Consider the following 22,440-nt stretch of genomic DNA (forward strand, 5'->3'; position numbering starts at 1 on the left):
TGAAAAATTTTAAAAAAAAAAAAAAAAAAAAAAAAAAAAAGCAGAATAGTAATAGAACCTTTTCTTTTCCAATAAAGCCTTGAAGAAGATAAGGGCACTAAACAAAAAGTAAGCCCAAACCTCAGAACTAATGTTTGTACCCCATAGAAAGAGGTCATTATAGGGTCTTTAGTACAAAGTTGCTATGGGTATGGATAATGCTTTATAACCTAGTGTATTGAGGAAGGGAGTCAGAAGTACCTACTCACCTATGTTGAGTAGAATAAATAATGTTTTCCTAAGCTTTTTCCTTTTTGGCCTCCAGAGAGTCTTCTTAATGATGAGCCCTTGTTTCATTTTAGTGAATGTAAAATAATAGTGACAAGGACATTCATAGGTAAAATTGTAACTGTTTTTCCTTCCAGGGGTGATAAGTTCCCCAGCAACCTATACTTCAGCCATGGGGCTTTTCAGAAACTCAACCCTTATAATTGAGAAGGGACTATTTTCATTGAGGCTTTTCAAAATGTTTGCCCTAATTTGAAACATAGATCAAAACTTTCAACCTTAACATTTATTTTTCTGAGATTTCAACCTATCTTATCTTTGTTGCACAGTAGTACTTTTAAACTTTGTATTATAAATATTTTAAACATCTATAGATATTAAAAAACATAGTTTAACAACCCCATCACCAGCTTCAACAGAGGCCAGTCTGTTTTCATCTATACCCCAACCACTGACCTCTGTGCCCCACTGTATTATTGCCTAGAGAATACTGGATTTACCATTTCATCTATAAATAGGACTATATGTATCTAAAACAGTGATTCCTCAACTGAGGACAATTTTACCCCCCAGGGGACATCTCTGAATGTCACTACTCAGGATGGGGTGTGGGGTGCTACTGGTATCTAGTGGGTAGATGCCAGGGATACTGCTAAACATCCTGCAATACCCAGGGCAACCCCCACAACATACCTGATCTGAATGTCAGTCATGCTGAGGTTGAAAAACTCTGATCTAGAAAATGAGGACTCTTTAAAAAACCATATCTTTATATTATCACACTTTTAAAAACAATAATTGATATATCTCTGTCTCTAAATAAGTATATATATATAGAGAGAGAGAGACAGAGTCTGGCTCTGTCGTCCAGGCTGGAGTGCAATGACACGATCTTGGCTTACTACAACCCCTGCCTCCCGACTTAAGCGATTCTCATGCCTCAGTCTCCCAGGCAGCTAGGATTACAGGCACATGCCACCATGCCTGGCCGAATGATGAATAATTTCTTAATGTCACTAAATAGCTAGTCAAGATAAAAATTACTTGTACTGCTTTAATGCAGGAAGTGAATCCCAAGTTGTTAGGAAGCAGTTATAATTTAGCCTAAACTTTAAGGAACGATAAAATTTTAAAAAAGCATTTTTAAAGTGGTTTAAGCCTTATATAAGGTGATTGTCGACTGGGCACGGTGGCTCACACCTGTAATCCCAACACTTTGGGAGACCAAGGTGGGCAGATCACAAAGTCAGGAGTTCGAGACCAGCCTGGCCAACATAGTGAAACCCCATCTCTACTAAAAAAAATAAAAATAAAAAAATTAGCCAGGTGTGGTGGCAGGCTCCTGTAATCCCAGCTACTTGGTAGGCTGAGGCAGGAGAATTGCTTGAACCTGGAAGGCAGAGGTTGCAGTGAGCCAAGATCACACCATTGCACTCCAGCCTGGGTAACAATGCAAGACTCCATCTCAAAAAAAATAAAAAATAAAGTGATTGTAACTGTATTTCCCAAACATTTTAAAGAATTATTTATTCACAGAACTCCTATTACTATCTTGTCGTGAATGAGATATGATTTGGGAAGTGCTGTTATACTGAAAATAGACAAGAAATTAGTGCAACTGTTTTATAAAATACCAGAAGTATTTTACATAAATTTTTTTAAATGTTTTATATAGTTTGTGTTTTCAATTAGTTAGTTTAGAAAGCTCTTACCTTGATTCCATATGGTAGTGACTTTTTTAAAATCATAAAGTTTTATCTATTTTATGTATTTAAAAATAATATATCAATTTGAATGAACATCAGCTTACCAAGTAAGTGTGTCTAGTTTTGTATAAATCATTGTGTTTGCTATGGAATCCTCATCTGTGAAAATGGAGATAAGGTGTATCTACCTTAGGTTCTTATGAGGGTCAGTGAGATAAAACGCAATGCTCAGAGTGCTAGTAGTTATTATTAACATGAAACACACTTGCATCCTGTACCTTTAGGAGAACAAGGAGACTGGCATGGAGAGTGTAATCGAAGCAGTTGCCCATTTCAAGTGAGTTTACTTCCTATTATTTCACATTCTTTTTTACTTTTCCAGTACATTCATTTTTCTTAGAGTGTTTTCTTTGATGTAACTGAGAATGAAGTTGCAGCTTTCAGAGAGTGACAGACATTTTCAAATTATAGCTCTGAATTAGATCTCTCACTGACATTTCACTTTTCTGATCTCACCCGGTACTCGGCAACATAAAGTGACATTGTGAGGGTTTTCATCCTATTCAGAATAGGTATTCATAGCTGATGGTTTCAAATAGTAAAAATTAACCTCAGCAGTGATCTAAGTAAATGCATTGTAGTTTCTTAAAACTGCTTTCTTTGTTTTTATTTGAATGTGCCGCCTAAATTGTGGGATAGCCTCTCAATGCCACTTTCTCCAGTGTCCACCGTCTTCCCCAGTCAATAAACTGGTTTATACCCTTAAAGATACTGAGGCAGTTTCTTAAGCCTGTTTTTTCTTTACTTCCTATCCCAATGGCAATGTATTCATTTTTTTTAACCCACTATAAATTTTTGAAGATAGTGTCTTTATTTTTTGTTGGTTATAAAGACAATACTTGCTTTTAGAAAAAATATGGAAAAATACAAAGAAAAAATATTACCTGTAATCCAACCACTCAGATGATTTCTATTATGTTTGGATATATATCTTTCTAAATTTTTTTTGTGTACTTGGAACACATAACAAAAAATGGTTTCATTTTATATTTACTATTCTATAACCTTTTTTAAAATTAAGTAATGGAATGTTTCCATGTATTTGTGTCTTTGTAGGGGTTTTGTTGTTTTTATTGGTTTTTTTTTTTTAGTTTTTACGTAATACACTTTGTCAGTACATATAGGCATACTTCATCCTTTTTCTCTTCAGCCTGGGTGACAAAGTGAGACTCAAGTGCAGTGGCATGATCTTGGCCCACTGCAACCTCTGCCTCCTGGGTCCAGGCAGTTCTTCTGCCTCAGCCTCCCAAGTAGCTGGGATTACAGGCACCCCACCACAAATTTTTGTATTTTTAGTAGACATGAGGTTTCGCCGTGTTGACCAGGCTGGTCTCAAACTCCTGACTTCAGATGATCGAGCCCGCCTTGACCTCCCAAAGTGCTGAGATTACTGACCTGAGCTATGGCGCCAGGCCCTTTTTCACGTCCCTGTAGGGCGCCAGGCCCTTTTTCACGTCCCTGTAGTCATGTACTGTAATGTATCTAACCTCTTCCCTGTAAGTGTAATACATAACTTCCAGATTTTCTCTTATAAACAAATATTGAACATCCTTGTACATACAGCATTAACAAGTGTATCTTTTGACTGTGAAAGTATTTGAGGATTAGCTAGATCAAAATGAAAGCTTGTATTACATTTTGATACATACCTCCTAATTGCCTTCCCAAGAAAAGTCATCAATTTATACTCTGACTAGCAGTGTATGAAGAGTGCCCTGCAACTTTGTCAACACTTTAGTATGAGCAGTCTTTTAGTACCTTATTTTAATTTGCATTACTCTAATAACAGGGAAGTTGAGCATCTTTTCATGTGTTTATTGGCCATTTGTTTTTTCATACTTTAATGCATTTTTCTTTATGGTTGTTTGTCCCTATCTTCTTGTTCCAAAAGTGTTTTTATAATATATTAGAAATATCAATTCTTGTTTAACACATCACAGTACTTTCTTCCAGTCTGTCCCTTGTTTTTTAACTTCGTGTCATTTCTGTTTTTAAAACTATGTCTCATATCTGGCTTCTGGGTTTTATAACTTGCTTAGGAAAGTTCTCTAAACCCCAATAGTGTACCTGCTTTTTTCCGCTTAATAAAACTTAACACAGAGGTCTTTACATGTGAAAATAGAGAAATTATCATCACTGTTAATGGTGTTCAGTTGTTTGGAGATGTTGTAATTTGTTACTTATTTCCCGTTGTTAGACTTTTTAATTGTTGCCACTGCAGTGTCCATTAGGTTCTCTTGTCTAGTTAGGATAAATTCCAAGTGGATGTGCTAAATAAAACAGATGCATGTAAGAACTTGGATTTAGATTGCCAAATCAACCACTGAAAATAGTTGTAGCTTAACACCCACCAGCAGTATATGAGAGCTCTGCTTTCTTGTTCTAATATCCAAGACTATCTCATAAATTAGTGTATGGCTTTAGTAATAATATTCTAAGGTCCTTTCTTTCATAGGAAACCTGGATTAACAGGACGAGGCATGTATGAACTGAAACCAGAATGTGCCAAAGAGTTCAACTTGTATTTCTATCACTTTTCAAGGGCAGAACAGTCCAAGGTAATTGGGAAAATTTAAAATGTAGCAGGGAAGGGTTGCATTGTTTTTCTTAAGGGATGGGGTTTCACCATGTTGCCCAGGCTAGGTTTTAGTTCACAATGCCGTTATAGAGCATTGCAACCTCAAACTGCTGGGCTCAAGCAATCCTCCCACCTCAGCCTCTTGAGTAGATGAGATTACAGGCATGCACCACTGTGTCTGGCTTGAATTATTTTTTCCTAAACAACTTTTTATTGCTTTTGCAGCTTGAAAAATGGTATTTTTATTATAGGGAATTTGGAAAATATATAAAGAAGAAAGTAGAAATTACTTAAAATACCCTCACCTAACATTTTGGAGCTTCCCCCTAGCATTTTGTGCATACGTATATAAGATCTATATAATACATACCTATACATATATGGGTATAGTTTTTTTAAACAAATTTTCAACCTGTATTATAATCAGTTAATCCATTTTGTGCACATTTCAGAATTGGTATTATTTAACATGCTTTTTCATAGAGATTCATGAAGCTTTTCTAATCATTCCTAGGTAATTAAATTTTGCCTTTTTGGCGGGGTATGTAATCCTAGCACTTTGGGAGACTGAGGCAGGCAGATCGCTTGAGCTCAAGAGTTCAAGATCAGCCTGGCCAACATGGTGAAACCCCACGTCTACTAAAAATACAAAAATTAGCCAGGCATGGTGTCATGCACCTCTCGTCCCAGCTACTCGGGAGGCTGAGATAGGAGGATCACTTGATCCCAGGAGGTCAAGGCTGCAGTGAGCTATGATTGCACCACTGCATTCCAACTTGGGCGATGGGAGTGAGACCCTATCTCAAAAAAAAAAAACCAAAAAATCTGCCTTTTAGCAATCTTCTCTTAAAGTGATTTTTCAATAAACAGCATAACCGCATTAAACAAAACTTAAACGTAAAGCTTTTATTTAGTTTTTGATGAAGTCATAGAGTTCAAACTTAAATAAGTTTTTTTGGTTTGGGGTTGTACGTGTTTCTCTTCTAATTTGAAGTAATAGATAACTCATTTGGGGATTCTTTTAGTTAAAATAATAATAACCTTAATGTATCAGTTTGGGGGAGGACTAGAACACTAAGGATAGAATTTTATTTTTTTTTTTTTGAGATAGGGTCTCACTCTATTACTCAGGCTGGAGTGCAGACCTCGGCTCACTACAGCCTCTGCCTCCCAGGTTCTAGCAATTATCCTGCCCCAGCCTCCCGAGTAGCTGGAATTACAGGTGTGAGCTGCCGCACCCTGGCCTCAGTTGTGTTATTCTCTGATTTTAGATTTTCATCCTTGGCCAGACACAGTGGCTCACACCTGTAATCCCTGCACTTTGGGAGGGCAAGACGGGTGGATCACCTGAGGTCAATAGTTCAAGACCAGCCTGGCCAACATGGCAAAACCCTGTCTCTACTAAAAATACAAAAATTAGCCGGACTTGGTGGCGGGTGCCTGTAAATCTCAACTTCTATGGAGGCTGAGGCAGGGAGAATTGCTTGAACCGGAAGGTGGAGGTTGCAGTGAGCTGAGATCATGCCACTGTACTTCAGCCTGGGTAACAGAGTGAGACTAAGTCTCAAAAAAAAAAAAAAAAAGGGCCAGGCGCGGTGGCTCACACCTGTAATCCCAGCACTTTGGGAGGCCGAGGTGGGCAGATCACAAGGTCAAGAGTTCAAGACCAGCCTGACCAACATAGTAGAACCCCCGTCTCTACTAAAAATATAAAAATTAGCCGGGTGTGGTGGTGGGCACCTGTAGTCCCAGTTACTTGGGAGGCTGAGGCAGGAGAATCTCTTGAACCTGGGAGTCGGAGATTGCAGTGAGCCGAGATCGTGCCACTGCACTGCAGCCTGGGTGACACAGCGGGACTCTCAAAGGAAGAAAAGAAAAGAAAAGAATACAACAAAGATGGACTTATGTCACTAGTTTTGGATATGTTTTATATTACTAATTCCCTGCCCAAATAACTTTATCTTTTATTAGGCAGAAGAAGCTCAACGGAAAATGAAAAGACAAAATAGAGAAGATACAGGTATTTTTAATCTTTCCAAAAATGTCATGCCCCTTTTTTACATGTTAAACATTGTTTCCTATTAACTACGATGATTGTCCTTGGTGGAATGAATATTTAAATGTAAGCTTTCCTAGTGAACAACCTCCTATTCAAAGGAATAATAAATATGCTAACATAGAAATAGTTTGTACTAAGTCTCCTCTGGTTTGATTTTATCTCAGATCTTAAAACCTTCCTAGGGGAAAAGACAGACTTTCTTTTGTACTGCTGCTACTTATGTGGCTCATTTTACAGATTTGACCTTGAGAACGTAAAATAATAGCTTTAAGGTGTGCGTTAATGAATATTTTTTTAGGTAAAACTATCAAAAGTAACAAAGGGATAGTTTCTAAAGCATGTTCTGTAAAAGAAACCGATAGTAATAACAACTGTATTTTCAGCACTCCCACCTCCGGTGTTGCCTCCATTCTGCCCTCTGTTTGCAAGCCTGGTTAACATTTTGCAGTCAGATGTCATGCTGTGCATCATGGGAACAATTCTGCAATGGGCTGTGGAACATAATGGATATGCCTGGTCAGAGTCCATGCTGCAAAGGGTAGGTTTGAAGACATTTATTATTTATATTTTAGTATTTTATAGTACAAGCAAAATATTCTTGTCTGTATCTATACAGAGGAAAATGAGGCCGAAACATATTGTGTTTTCCTAACTTGAATATATTGTTACTGCTTTTGTGTCTGACAGTGAAAACAAGTGCCAGACAGATTTTTTATACCACATGGTTGTTATTACCTCAGTCCCACTGGGCAGTCATTCTCTCCTTGATTGGTCCTGGTCTTTATATATGTAGGGCTCTGATATTGATGTAATGTGTTATCTTTTATATATGTTTCTAATCTAATTATTTTCCAAAACAAAAATTTTTTTTTGAATCATCCATATCCTTATTTTGTAGTTGAAGAAACTGGCACTCATAGACTTATGGTCCTTTAGCTAGTTACGTGGCAAGTCTGGAACCTTTTTTGTGTTATTGTTGTTTTTGTGTTTTTGAGACAGGATCTGGCTCTGTCACCCAGGAAGCTGGAGTGCAGTGATGCGATCTTGGCTCACTGCAACCTCTGCCTCCTGGGTTCAAGCGATCCCTCCACCTCAGTATCCCAAGTAGCTGGGATTACAGGCATGCATCACAACACCTAGCTAATTTTTGTGTTTTTGGTAGAGACAGAGTTTTGCCATGTTCCCCAGGCTGGTCTTGAACTCCTAGACTCAAGCAATCCTCCCCCCTCGACCTCCCCAAGTATTGGGATTACATGCGTGAGCCACCATGCCCGGCCTCTTGTTTGTATTTTACTTTATAGTTTTAATGTAAGCCATTCTTACATTATCTCATTGAATTCACACAATACCCCATGAATAGATATAACTTTCTTCTCATTGTTAGATGAGGAAGCCAAGTTTCAGTGAGGTTCCATTTACTTCCCATATAACTCTACTAAGTGATATAACAATTATTCATTAAATAGAATGTCTACTTTATGCCTTATTCCATGCTAAGCACTTTTTTTTTTTTTTTTTTTGGAGACAGTTTTGCTCTTGTCACCCAGGCTGGAGTACAATGGCGTGATCTTGCCTCACTGCAACCTCTGCCTCCGGGGTTCAAGCAATTCTCCTGCCTCAGCCTCCCGAGTAGTTGGGATTACAGGTGCCTGTCACCACACCCAGCTAATTTTTTGTATTTTTAGTAGAGACAGGGTTTCACCATGTTGGCCAAGCTAGTCTCGAACTCCCAGCATCAGGTGATCCACTCACCTCGGCCTCCCAAAGTGCTAGGGTTACAGACGTGAGCCACCATGCCCGGCCATGCTAAGCACTCTGCATACAGCATTTGTAATCCTCAGAACTCTAGAGGGAAACTTTTTTTCCAGTGTTAAAGATGATGACATGGGCTCAGAGGCATTCCCTGAGGGTTTATATTAATAGCTTGAAAGCAGTAAAACCAGGATTCGGATTCAAATTTTGGAGCCTTCCTCAGAAGGCTTAGTAGCTATCATTCTTTCTTTTTGTCTCACTGGCTAAGATGTGTGTATTCTTATAATGCCCTCCTATTTATAAGCCTATTTAAAGTGTAAAAGCATGGAGCTGTGGTATACTAACTCATTACTAGTACAGCTGTACTAGCTGTCGTGTACTGTCAGCATTACATGAACAAAAGATTTGTGGGAAATAATGGAGAAGAGAGGTGTGAACAATATTTACCTTACGTGTACATTTGCTTTATGTCACCTAGTTCTTCCAAGTCTCTGACAACCACAGTCTTCCCTTGTGGAGGGAAAGATACAGAGATATCACACACATATCTCCTTTAAAAACTGGGGTGTGGACCCGGCGCAGTGGCTCACCCCTATAATCCTAACACTTTGGGAGGCCGAGGCAGGTGGATCACTTGGGGTTGGGAGTTCAAGACCAGCCTGTACAACATGGTGAAACCTCGTCTCTACTAAAAATACAAAAATTAGCCAATCATCATTGTAATCCCAGCTACTCAGGAGGGCTCAGGAGAATCCCTTGAAACTGGGAGGCGGAGGTTGCAGTGAGCCAATATTGTGCCACTGTACTCCATCCTGGGCAACAAGGGAGACTCTGTCTCAAAAAACACAGAAAAACTTGGGCATGGGGTAATAGCAGTAAAAAAACAAATAGGTTAATACACTCTCTTAGAAGTCTGATGGAGAATATTTTGTGAGATACATTGAAGGACTCTAAAGTTTATAAATGATAAGGCATTAGAGATAAAAAGTTTGTCTTTCTCAGATGATGAAGATTTAGTCCTTAGAGAAATTAAACTATGTAGTGTCATAGACTGAATAATTACATAGGGGATACTTTTAGCTTTGTACTTACTTGACCACTGATTCTTGGAAGGTTTTTTTAAGTCTGTAGTATAGGTATAGAATAAAACTTACATATTATGTGAATTGCTGGTCACAGGTGGTGGTAATTTTAGCTTACCCTAAGAATTTGTGATTGAAATTTCTTCCTCATTGAAGTAGAAAATTTTGTTTTTCTTGCCAATTATTGTTTAATAGAAAATGAACCTCAGTCTTTTCATTTAATAAAAATTAGTACTTCAAGGCCAGGCATGGTGGCTCACACCTTTAATCCCAGCACTTTGGGAGGCCACGATGGGTGGATCACTTGAGGTCAGGAGTTCGAGACCAGCCTGGCCAACATGGTGAAACCCCATCTGTACTAAAAGTACAAAAATTAGCTGGGCATGGTGGCACACGCTTGTAATCCCAGCTACTGGGGAGGCTGAGGCAGGAGAATCGCTTGAACCCAGGAGGCAGAGGTTGCAGTGAGCCTGGGTTGACAGAGCAAAACTCCATCTCAAAAAAAAAAAAAAAAATTAGTACTTCAAATTGTTTTTAATTGCATTTAGTACTTAATAGTTTGATTTATCTTTTTCAATAATTCTTTTTTGCTATTTCTTATTAAAATATGTGCTTGGTTTTTTTAATTGTTACTAAAAGTTACAAAACATTTATTCAAGGTGTTACATTTAATTGGAATGGCACTACAAGAAGAAAAACAGCATTTAGAGAATGTCACAGAAGAGCATGTGGTAACATTTACCTTCACTCAGAAGATATCAAGTATGTATATATCTTTTTACTAAACTAACTCGATATAAATGATTTTAAGAAATCACTTAATAACCTCTCTTATTTGGTCATATGGATTCTAAAAGGGTAATATTTAATCTAAATGTTTGAGGCTATATGTACTCATCTGTGTAGTAAAGGTACTATATTAAACCCTGTTATATTTTTATAAAAATATCTAGGGCTAAGTTCAAAGTTACAGTCAGCTGTGGTTGACATAAGATTCTACAGTATTGAAAACAAATAAAAATTATAGGGGATTAGATTGTCATTTCATATAAAGAAATGTGACTTTTTGAAAGAAGGCCAGGGAGTTTTTCTAGCTTTTTATTTTAAAAATTTCAAACATATAGACAAATGGAAAGAATTGTCCAGTAAACATTCATATACCTACTACCTAGATTTAGTAGTTTGCTATATTTGCTTTTATATTTACGTACTTTCTTGAACCTTTTGTTGTAGACATAATATTTCACGTCTCAAAGAAAAGCTTTTCATTTACTAATTTTCATAATCAGCTATTGGCAGGCCTGATAGTTACCTGCAATTGTGGCAACTTTGAGTGTTTTTTGTTTAGAGTTTTTTAAAATATTATTCATTTTACTTATTCAGTGTTTTATAGTCACTTATAATGATTATTCCTTTTGATGCTCAAATTATGCCCACTTTGATCAGTGGGAGTTTATTTAGTCGGTTTCTGTGTCCTTTTCACCCAGCCCCATTTGGGCCAGAAAGTACCACCTCACTTTCTGGCCCAAAAGATGCGCAAGCTCATCTTGTACTTTCCCTGCCACAGACCTGTAGTCAGCTATTTGCTGAGGTGTTTTTAAATGAATTTATGGTGCTATGATAGGAGTTTATAAATGCTTTGATTAAAAAGGATTATTTCTGTAAATGTGTTCAATGCCATTTCTTCCTAAATGATAACTGTGAGAATTACGCTACCAGGGGACAGGGAGGAGTAATTTTGTTTGCTTCTAGATCTCTAGTTTTCCTTTTTGCCCTCATCCAAGTAAATGAGAGAAAGAGGAGAAACCACCTTTCCCCACTGAACACTTTATTCATGGATGCCAGTTTTTACCTATTCTTTTTCTCTACCATATTGTTTCTATGGATTAATACTGTGGTTTTTGCTTTCTTTGTTTCTGGTGTGTTTATTTTAGGATAACCACACAGAATACTCCCTAATTTCATTCACTCATCACTGTAAAATATTAGGTTCTTGGCCAGGCACGATGGCTCATGCTTGTAATCCCAGCACTTTGGGAGACCGAGGTGGGTGAATCACCTGAGGTCAGGAGTTCCAGACCAACCTGGCCAACATGACAAAACCTGTCTCTACCAAAAATACAAAAATTATCCGGGCGTGGTGGTGGGCACCTGTAATCCCAGCTACTCGGGAGACTGAGGCAGGAGAATCACTTGAACCCAGGATGTGGAGGTCGCAGTGGGCTGAGATCACACCACTGCACTCCAGCCTGGGCAACAGAGTGAGACTCTGTCTCAAAAAATATATATATATATTAGGTTCTCTCTTACTCTCTCTTTCCTTTTTATTAAAGGATCATCATTTTCCCTCAACGTTACTCTTAATTTGTCTTTAGACATTTTACATAATTAAGACACACGATTTATTTGCAAAGAAACCTCTCCCTTATCTAGAGTCACATCCCTAATGCACGCCACAGAGTTTTAGATGTGATAGAATATTAAAGATCACAAAGGTCAATCTCTTCCCTCTTAGGAAGAAGGCACATTTTTCCAGAATGGCAGCACCAAAATCAAGAAAATCGATAATTGAACATTTCTGACTGCAGACTAATAGAAAATATGGACTTAACTCTTATATTCAAATAAACAGTGAATTCCTAGGGGAAGAAATTCATTTTATTCTGAATCTAGTTTTTATTAAAGGCAATGGTCAAATAAACATATTTGTACATATGTGCACCTCTTAATGCTAGTTTATTTTTAGACCTGTAAAATCTCAAGTACACCAGTTATTTTTAGCTGAATTTGTATATAATTTTGCTAAAATACATTTTAGCAAATTCGTTTCCTATTAAAAGTCACTTTTGAATGCTTAAAGAATTCTAGTTGTTGGCAACTTGTTTGTAAAAGGCACATATGTCACATTCTCAAGAAGTATTGAAAATCTCTTTGGTAGAGTCATAATCAAATTATGGGCAATAGGTGTTATAAGCAACTGCATTTATGTTCCTGTGCATAGGAATAAGTACTATGAAGTGTTAGCTGTTGTTATTGTGCCTTTTATTTTTCTGACATAGAACCTGGCGAAGCGCCAAAAAACTCTCCTAGCATACTAGCTATGCTGGAAACACTACAAAATGCTCCCTACCTAGAAGTTCACAAAGACATGATTCGGTGGATATTGAAGGTAAAATTTCCTACATTCTTCTGCTTTTTGTGAGAAATATTAAATATTTGTTACGTGTACATTGTGATGATATTTCATACAGGATACTGATACTTTTTTTTTTTTTGTAGACTTTTAATGCTGTTAAAAAGATGAGGGAGAGTTCACCTACCAGTCCCGTGGCAGAGACAGAAGGAACCATAATGGAAGAGGTATAAACAGTAAAGTGTGATAATGCTAAAAAATTATAGCAAGTTCAGTATGAACAAATTAAATTTATCTACACTAAGTTGCCAGTTACAACACTGAAATTCCAACAAATATGCCACTATTTATCTCTATTTGTTGTAGCAATTTTTTGTCTGCTTTTTCCCTTTAAAACACGTTAGGTCAACTTAAGAGTCTTTTCTCTTGTCTAAGTGAGATTGTAGAATAGTTTTTAATTGGTATTTACAATGAAGATATTTCTGCTTTGGAAAAAAAATGTGTGTTTTAGCATCTAATAGTCTAATTGAATGGAGCATAATTTCAGAGTTCAAGGGACAAAGACAAAGCTGAGAGGAAGAGAAAAGCAGAGATTGCCAGACTGCGCAGAGAAAAGATCATGGCTCAGATGTCTGAAATGCAGCGGCATTTTATTGATGAAAACAAAGAACTCTTTCAGCAGACATTAGAACTGGATGCCTCAACCTCTGCTGTTCTTGATAATAGGTATTAAAAAAAATTAATTTATTGACCAGTTGTTCCCAACTAGGGGCAGTGTTGCTTTTTTTCCTTGTAAGTATATTTTTAAACCTAAAGTAATTTATTAGAATTCATAGGTAAATTTTGTGACCTCCATTTAGAAGATTTAATCTTAGAAATCTCTGAATATAGATATGGTAATATAGTAGGGTATTTTCTGCAGAAGATCTTGGACATTCATGAAAGAATGAGTACACTACACTCAGTTATCTAGAGTGTGTGACATCTGTGTTGCAGATTAGATTGCTGTGAGAATTAAAGGAGATGGTTTTGATACATACCAAAGACTTGACAATCCAAGTTATCAAAACCATGTGTTAAATATATACATGCCTGGCCAGACACGGTGGTTCACACCTGTAATCCCAGCACTTTGGGAGGCCGAGGCGGGCAGATCACAAGGTCAGGAGTTCGAGACCAGCCTGACCAACATGGTGAAACCCTGTCTTTACTAAAAATACAAAAAAAAAAAAAAATTAGCCAGGCGTGGTGGTGTGCACCTATAATCTCAGCTAGTCAGTAGGCTGAGGCAGGAGAATTGCTTGAACCTGGGAGGTGGAGGTTGCAGTGAGCTGAGATCATGCCACTGCACTCCTGCCTAAGCAACAGAGCAAGACTCCATCTCAAAAAAATAAATAAAAAATAAAAGTGGGCCGGGCACAGTGGCTCACGCCTGTAATCCCAGCACTCTGGGAGGCCGAGGCAGGCGGATCACGAGGTCAGGAGATCGAGACCATCCTGGCTGACACAGTGAAACCCTGTCTCTACTAAAAAATACAAAAAATTAGCTGGGCATGGTGGCGGGCACCTGTAGTCCCAGCTACTCCGGAGGCTGAGGCAAGAGAATGGCGTGAACCCGGGAGGCGGAGCTTGCAGTGAGCCGATATCGCACCATTGCACTCCAGCCTGGGTGACAGAGCGAGACTCCATCTCAAAAAGAAAAAAATAAAATTTAAAAAATATATAGATATATATGTATATGCACACATACATACCTGTAGTCTGCTATTTTATGATTATGTAGAAAGTTTTTGGGATCGTTAATTATATTCATAACCCTTGTATTGCAGCCCTGTGGTTTCAGATATGACACTTACAGCGCTGGGCCCCACACAAACTCAGGTTCCTGAACAAAGACAATTCGTTACATGTATATTGTGTCAAGAGGAGCAAGAAGTTAAAGTGGAAAGCAGGGCAATGGTCTTGGCAGCATTTGTTCAGAGATCAACTGTATTATCAAAAAACAGAAGTAAATTTATTCAAGATCCAGGTAAGTCATAGCTAGATCCTCATCTTCCCGATTAATAACAACTGCCAGTTAATGTGGTTGATGATACATTGAGATTTTTTAAATCTAAGAATGACTCCATAGACTTGGATGGTATCTTTGGCAGGTAACTTAGGCAGGAATTCCCCACTTGGCAGATGTGGAACCACTCCAGAAAGTTATACCTGAATCATATAGCTGATAAATAGCAGGGATTCAAAGTAAAGCTTTTCTTTGTGATGTAACATTACATACTTTGGCATTTCACAGTCTTTCCCATGCTTCAGTACACTTGCAAAGCCTTGGTCATTTGTTGACACACTGAAATAATAATTGCTTTGTCTTATTGATAGAGCCTGAGTGGAATCTTCTGAGAACAGTGATAGAGAGTTACCTATGTAAGAGGCAATCCTTGAGCCAAATTCTGACTTAGAATAGTGATACCACCACAGATCGGGTTCCCCAGAAAGCAGATTCTTGAGATACAGATTACTGTGCAGGACAGTTGAGGGCCCTCTTTCAGCAACTGAGGAAGTAAAGCAGGGAGATCCAGTCTGTACATGATTTTGTCCACCACTGACACATTTATTTCTCTGCTTGTAGGTTGTGCTCTGTGTGCATATGCTTGAGCGATACACAGTAAACTTCTTGAGAGTAGGAACTGTGTCTTGGAAATTCCCAGAGCACTTCTTTAGCCCTTGCCTTTCACACTGCAGTGTGAAACGAGGTTTGAGAGCCACTTTTAGAGTTACCTTCTCTCTTTAAAGAAAGTCTTTGTATCCTACTTACTAAAGATTGGTCTGCTTCATCTTTAAAAATGGTCATTTGGGCTGGGCATGGTGGCTCATGCCTGTAATCCCAGCACTTTGGGAGGCCAAGGCAGGTGGATCATCTGAGGTCAGGAGTTCGAGACCAGCCTGGCCAACATGGCGAAACCCCGTCTCTACTAATAGTACAAAAATATTAGCTGAATGTGGTGGTGCGCACCTGTAGTCCCAGCTACTCAAGAGGCTGAGGCTCGAGAATTGCTTGAACCTAGAAGGTGGAGGTTGCAGTGAGCTGAGATTGCACCACTGCCCTCCAGCCTGGGCGACGGAGCAAGACCCTGTCTTTTTTTTTTTTTTTTAAAGGCCAGGTGCAGTGGCTCACGCCTGTAATCCCAGCACTCTGGGAGGCCGAGGCGGGCAGATCACGAGGTCAGGAGGTCAAGACCATCCTGGCTAACACAGTGAAACCCCATCTCTACTAAAAAATATGAAAAAAAATTAGCCGGGCATGGTGGCAGGCACCTGTAGTCCCAGCTACTTGGGAGGCTGAGGCAGAAGAATGGCGTGAACCCGGGAGGAGGAGCTACAGTGAGCCAAGATGTAACACTGCACTCCAGCCTGGGCGACAGAGCGAGACTCTGCCAAAAAAAAAAGAAATAGCCATTTAAAGTTGGTGCTTTATAAATTTCATTCCAGGCCAAAGACGGAGTTGTTAATTTTATTTAATTTGTTACTTCTTGAAGAAAAAGCATTAGCTGGCTATAAGTGGATTTTCTTAATGCTTTGACGTTTGCACTGTTCTAGTGTTAAAGCAAATTAAAACTATTAAAGCAAATTAAAAATAATTCTTTCTAGAGTGTTAGGAAATTTCTAAGATTATACTAATTTATATAAAGAATTCAAAAAATTCCAAAAGAAGCCAGACATCCATCTTGTTTTTCTTGATTTTTCATCCCATTTGAATATAAAAATTAGCACCAGGACACCAGGACAGAAGACTCTGAATTACTTTTTTTTTTCCCCATCTGATCTGGTCTATGCTTAGATTTTTTGTTGTCACTTCGGCTCTGATGTGATTATTTGCTGTATGAGTGTCGTTAAGCAGTCTGTCCTCTAGGGGGCGCCCCATTACTGCCAAAACATTTTTTATTAGCGATCATTGTAACCCAGCTGTCCTGAACGCACGTAAGGCAGCCCGGTGAAGAGAGTAGCTCTTTTACCTGGAGTTCAGGGTACAATGGGAGGAATTGGAATACCTCAGTACCCTGAAAGTGTGAAATGTTCAAAACATTGGATATATTTAAATTCATAGTTCTAATTTCAGTTTACAATTTGAGAATGTTTAATTAATTTGCTGTGGATGGTGAAAATTAGAGTCCTGCTTTCTGAATAATCCAAAGTCTTGCATAAATTATTGGTATCTCAAAAGGAATAAACTAGCATTTCATTTCAAATTTACAAGTCTTTATCAAAGATTTTACAATTTAAACTTGCACATTTGTTATAGGAAAATTAAATGCTTCATTTTTTTGTTTTGTTTTTTGTTTTTGTTTTGTAATGCAGAAAAATATGATCCATTATTCATGCACCCTGATCTGTCTTGTGGAACACACACTAGTAGCTGTGGGCACATTATGCATGCCCATTGTTGGCAAAGGTAATGTATGTGCTTAATATTTTCAAGAGAAGTTTAAGGGCTCAAAATTTTTAACATAGAGGAAATTTTATTCTAGAAAAAAGGAAAAGAACTAAAAATGTTGAAGAAAAAAGTCTATATTTTTGCCTAATAACAAAAGTTATTTGCCTTGTCATAGATGTAAAGTATGTCAGATATATTTTTTAATTTAGCTTTATATCCAAGTCTCTTCTTTATCTTCCAAAGAAGGAAGTGGATCTGTGTCAGTCTGTGGATGAAGAAAAGGGTTTTTACAGTAGGATAAACCCTAGAAGGGTAATGTTGTCTTTCTTTGGGTCCAGGGTGGACAACTCTTGATTCCATAGATGTTAATATTTGCTTTGTTACTTCCCAAAATTTTACTGGCTCCCTGTGATAAGATGAGATGTCCTGAATTTGTTCTACCTTGGTGTTTTCTATGCTTCTGCAAAACCAACAAATCAATATTATTCTAGAACTATGCTCACCCAGTTATTATGAACTACCCCTAACAACTAGCCACCACGTTGTAGTCCCAGCTACTTGGGAGGCTGAGACAGGAGAATTGCTTGAATGTGGGAAGTGGAGGTTGCCGTGCACCAAGATCGTGCAACTGCACTCCCACCTGGGTGACAGAGCGACACTCCATCTCAAAAAAACAAACAAATAGCCACCAGCCTTGGGGAAGTGGCAAGAGAACAGTGGCACCAAGAAATTTTTGTTGCTGCTTTGTAAATGCTTTTTTACATGGCAGTCTTTTTTTTTATTTTCCTGTTTTAGAACCTTTAATCCATTTGGATTTTTAAAATCACTCAAAAATCATGTTAAAAATAATTTAGTTTAAGATTTTTCATTTTTGAACTATTTGTGGAAACAAATTATTTAAAATGTTGAAGCTTGTGGCTGTCATTTATATAAATTACCATTGTTTTGATACCTCATGTTCTCTAATTGTAAAGGTATTTTGATTCCGTTCAAGCTAAAGAACAGCGAAGGCAACAGAGATTACGCTTACATACAAGCTATGATGTAGAAAACGGAGAATTCCTTTGCCCCCTTTGTGAATGCTTGAGTAATACTGTTATTCCTCTGCTGCTTCCTCCAAGAAATATTTTTAACAAGTAAGTTTTGGCTCATGACAACTCATAACAAAGCCATAGTTTGCTTTGAAGATAATGAAATAATAAATCAGGGAGGAAGACTTAGCGTAGGCAGTTGCATAGTGTTTTCCAGATACTTTCCAAACTCTGGTCATTTTCTTCTAGCAGACCTGTGGAATATCATTTTAGTTTTTAGAGAGGAGCAGGTGAAAATTTAAGTTTCCAAGCTGTAAAATTCCTGTGTATTTATGAAAACCAAGTATTTGGTTTATTTCTAAGGACCCTACTTTTAATATCTTCCATGCACTTTTCAAGAGATGCTCAGTAAACTGGTAGGGGGAGATGGAACAACTCAAACTGACTTTATAGGACAGTCTGAAAATCGTATAAAACTTTTTGCAATGTACTAGCCATTCATAGTTTCAAGAACCAGGCAAAAAAGTGAAAATCTGTTGCTATATTTTAAATGGAAAAATCTCAGCTGGGCATTGTGGCTCACATCTATAATCCTAGCACTCTGGGAGGCCAAGGTGGGAGGATCATTTGAGCCCAGGAGTTCAAGACCATCCTTGGCAACATAATGAGACCCTGTCTGTACAAAAAATAAAAAGTTAGCTGGATGTAGTGGCATATGCCTATAGTCCCAGCTACTTGGGAGACTCAGGTGGGAGGCTCGCTTGGGTCAAGGCTGCAGTGAGCTTTGATCATGCCGTTGCACTTCAGCCTGAGTGACACAGCAGAACCCAGTCTCAAAAATAAAATAAGTGCTTGCTTCAGTAGCACATACGCTAAAATTGGAACGATAAAGAGAAGATTAGCATGGCTCTTTCACAAGGATGACACACAAATTTGTGAAGTGTTCCATATTTTTAGCTCTTTTAGAATTTGTCTAGCAGACGAAAAAAAATAAAATGGAAAATTTCTGTAACTTCATAATTTTTTGGATGCTTTTAATTATGAGTATTGGACATAGTCATTTCAAGTATGAATTTGATAATGTCTGCTATTCAAATCTGAACTTCATTTCTCAATGTAGAATTATGCTGGCCGGGCGCGGTGGCTCACGCCTGTAATCCCAGCACTTTGGGAGGCCGAGGCGGGCGGATCACAAGGTCAGGAGATCGAGACCACGGTGAAACCTCGTCTCTACTAAAAATACAAAAAATTAGCCGGGCGCGGTTGTGGGCGCCTGTAGTCCCAGCTACTTGGGAGGCTGAGGCAGGAGAATGGCAGGAACCCGGGAGGCGGAGCTTGCAGTGAGCTGAGATCCGGCCACTGCACTCCAGCCTGGGCGACAGAGCGAGACTCCGTCTCAAAAAAAAAAAAAAAAAGAATTATGCTGCGTACCTTGCATGCACAAATATTAAGTTATGTGAGTATAAATGATCCATTTCTGTGTTATTTGGATTCAGTTCAAAGCAAAGTCATTTTTTTCTTGTCAGTTTTAGGAGTTCAAACTTTGGTGTCTTAGTCTATGCTACCACAAAATGTTCTTAAAATATTAGTAGATTTGAGTGTAAGCTCATGCTTTTTAATTATAGAAGAATATCATGGTACTTATCTGCATTTGAACTGATAAAGAAATTAATTATTGTTAGATTGAGGATTAACTGTGTATAAGAAGAAATCGTTCCTGTTGGATTTCACCTGTCACTTTATTGGTCCACTTTTTGGGTTTTGCCCATGAGATTCAATTATGGTTTAGTCATATTCGAATATAATCATAAAAATACACAGGCTTTGGAATCTTACAGAGCCAAATTTGAATGCTAGCTTTGTCCCTTATTCGGCCTTAGTCAAGTTACATAGCTCTAAACCTCAGTTTCCTCATCTGTAAAATGGGGATAATAATAAAACCTATTACAAAATGTAGTAATACAACCTATACAAATAATACAATATAGGGATACAACCTATGCAATAATACTACAACCTGAAACAAAATATAGGGATATTTTGAGGATTAAGTCTAATACCATAAGATATTTACAGTAAAATGCTTCACTAAATGCTTGTAACATAATAAGCACTTGGTAGATATTAATAGTGATGGTGATTATGATACTTAAGAAATTCTAGCAAATTCCAGTACTGAAGAGTGAGATTTTTAATACAGTGTTATTACCATCATATTGACAAATAATATATTCATTTCCGTTGGCCAATATCCTAATTTTTTTAATGCAACGAATTTTCCCTTCTCTTTTTTGTTTTTAATATTTGGAATGTGTCTAAAATATGCCTGTGATCATTTAAGGAGTCTTTTGTATCTTAAGGAACAATAATAAAACACTAAATACTCTCTATAATCTTTTCTAGCAGGTTAAATTTTTCAGACCAACCAAATCTGACTCAGTGGATTAGAACAATATCTCAGCAAATAAAAGCATTACAGTTTCTTAGGAAAGAAGAAAGTACTCCTAGTAAGTTCCGGTAACCTGTTTTCATTTTTCCCTAAAGTCCGAGGTCATCAGAAAATGTATTTCCAGAAGAAATTGTTTAAAAGTGAAACCTCCCACTTAAAATTTTGACTCATTCTAATTTTCATTGTCTTAATAAACTAAATTTGACTTTACTGCATTACTCCTAATTCCTTAAACACACAAGCTCATGTGAAGTTTATAACAAACACTTCTCACTTATTCCCCCATTTTATTGAAGAGCTTCTGGAGGTGGGGGAGATGTAACTGAGTGTTGCAGAGCTAGCTTCAGTTCTTGGTGGGCTAACTCACCTTACTGTTGGCATTACCAAAGGCTTCCCAAGTTTCATAGACCATGCACTGCACTTATGACCTTGTGGGAACGTAGTATGAACAGAATTTATATCATTGGTTTTCATAGAAACAGAATAGCTACTCTTGTTTTCATTTTAGTGGCTGTACTGTAAGGAAAAGCATAGATAAGAAAGGGCCTTGGTCAGCTAGAGCAATAGTGTTTTCATGCTTCATATGGTGGTTATGCCAGTTTTTATTAGGGAATTTTTTTCCTGTTGTTTTTAATTTCTTTGACCTATATGGCTATACTTTTAGGAATATTGTCATGTATTGAATAATGGTATAAAATGCCTGTTTCTATAGATAATGCGCCTACAAAGAATTCAGAAAATATGGATGAGTTACAGCTCCCTGAAGGGTTCAGGCCTGATTTTCATCCTAAGTGAGTATATTATTTTACTCCTTTAAAATTTGACCCATTTGAAATGATGATTAAATCAGCAGTTAGGAGGAATATGATTTGGCAAACGAGGGAGGGAGCAAAATGTTATAGGATACTGATCTTTAGTTCTAAAGTTTAAGCAGAGGCTGAGGCAGGAGGTAGAAGCTGCAGTGAGCCTTCATTTTGCCACTGCACTCCAGTCTGGGTGACAGAGTGAGACCCTGTCTCAAAACAACAAAAAAACTTTAAGCATTACATGATTGTATTTATTGCAGTACATTAAAAAAATCTAAGAATGATGTGGCGTGGTTAACTCTCACCACCCTCTCCTAGTCAGCATTGCTGACCCCCTCCACAACCCTTTCTTTACCTGGCTCTCCTTGATGACATCTAATCAGTAATTCTAAACACAAACTGCTCAGCTTCCCCGAAGGATCCCGCACTTCTGTCTGACTTCAGAATTTCTATGAATGACCTAACCAAGCTTTTGGCAACCCAGGATTAAAACTAGAATATTTTCCACCCTACTTTACCCCATAGCCAGTTAGTTACAAGGTATAGCATAGATTCTGGAGCTAGACTGGTTGATTCAGTTCCCAGCACCACCACTTTTTAGCTGTGCAACTTTGAGCAAATTGCTTGACCTCGCTGTACCTCAGTTCCCTCATCTGTTAAGTGAGGATAATTCATAGTTCTTATTAGGATAAAGTGACATAATGTACATAGAGCTACCTGAAAGCTATGCCTGGCATGTACCAAGTAACTCAATAAATACAGACCTAGAAGACTTGAATAGAAAAAACATCACACCTATAATCCCAGCACTTTGGGAGGCCAAGGCGGGCAGATCACTTGAGGTCAGGAATTCAAGACCAGTCTAGCCAACATGGTGAAACCCTGTCTCTACTAAAAATACAAAAATTAGCCAGGCGTGGTGGTGCACGCTTGTAATCCCAGCTACTTGGGAGGCTGAGGCAGAAGAGTCGCTTGAACTTGGGAGGCAGAGGTTGCAATGAGCCGAGATTGCGCCACTGCACTCCAGCCTGGGTGACAGACTGAGACTCCATCTCAAAAAAAAAGAAAAAGGAAGAAAAAAACTT

At 38.0% G+C, this 22,440-nt stretch overlaps 1 protein-coding gene and 1 non-coding gene across 4 annotated transcripts in view; both read left to right on the forward strand.

Annotated features, from left to right (window-relative positions):
* Window positions 1-22,440, forward strand: part of UBR2 (ubiquitin protein ligase E3 component n-recognin 2) — a 132,248-nt gene that overhangs the window by 84,745 nt on the left and 25,063 nt on the right. For 2 of the 3 annotated variants that reach the window (XM_025383365.1, XM_025383366.1), the window contains exons 22-34: window positions 2,258-2,310; window positions 4,489-4,591; window positions 6,583-6,631; window positions 7,054-7,208; window positions 10,164-10,266; window positions 12,564-12,673; window positions 12,784-12,864; window positions 13,185-13,363; window positions 14,467-14,666; window positions 16,994-17,087; window positions 18,044-18,205; window positions 20,504-20,607; window positions 21,262-21,340. In XM_025383365.1, the coding sequence (XP_025239150.1) occupies window positions 2,258-2,310; window positions 4,489-4,591; window positions 6,583-6,631; window positions 7,054-7,208; window positions 10,164-10,266; window positions 12,564-12,673; window positions 12,784-12,864; window positions 13,185-13,363; window positions 14,467-14,666; window positions 16,994-17,087; window positions 18,044-18,205; window positions 20,504-20,607; window positions 21,262-21,340 (1,472 nt within the window). The remainder of the gene's footprint in view (window positions 1-2,257; window positions 2,311-4,488; window positions 4,592-6,582; window positions 6,632-7,053; window positions 7,209-10,163; window positions 10,267-12,563; window positions 12,674-12,783; window positions 12,865-13,184; window positions 13,364-14,466; window positions 14,667-16,993; window positions 17,088-18,043; window positions 18,206-20,503; window positions 20,608-21,261; window positions 21,341-22,440) is intronic. The other variant, XM_025383367.1, reaches the window with a different exon arrangement.
* On the forward strand, window positions 18,949-19,055 carry LOC112623867. The gene has a single exon (XR_003119226.1). It is a non-coding gene; the product is annotated as a U6 spliceosomal RNA (small nuclear RNA).

The sequence above is a fragment of the Theropithecus gelada genome, chromosome 4 (assembly GCF_003255815.1).
Source record: "Theropithecus gelada isolate Dixy chromosome 4, Tgel_1.0, whole genome shotgun sequence".
Lineage (NCBI taxonomy): Eukaryota > Metazoa > Chordata > Mammalia > Primates > Cercopithecidae > Theropithecus > Theropithecus gelada.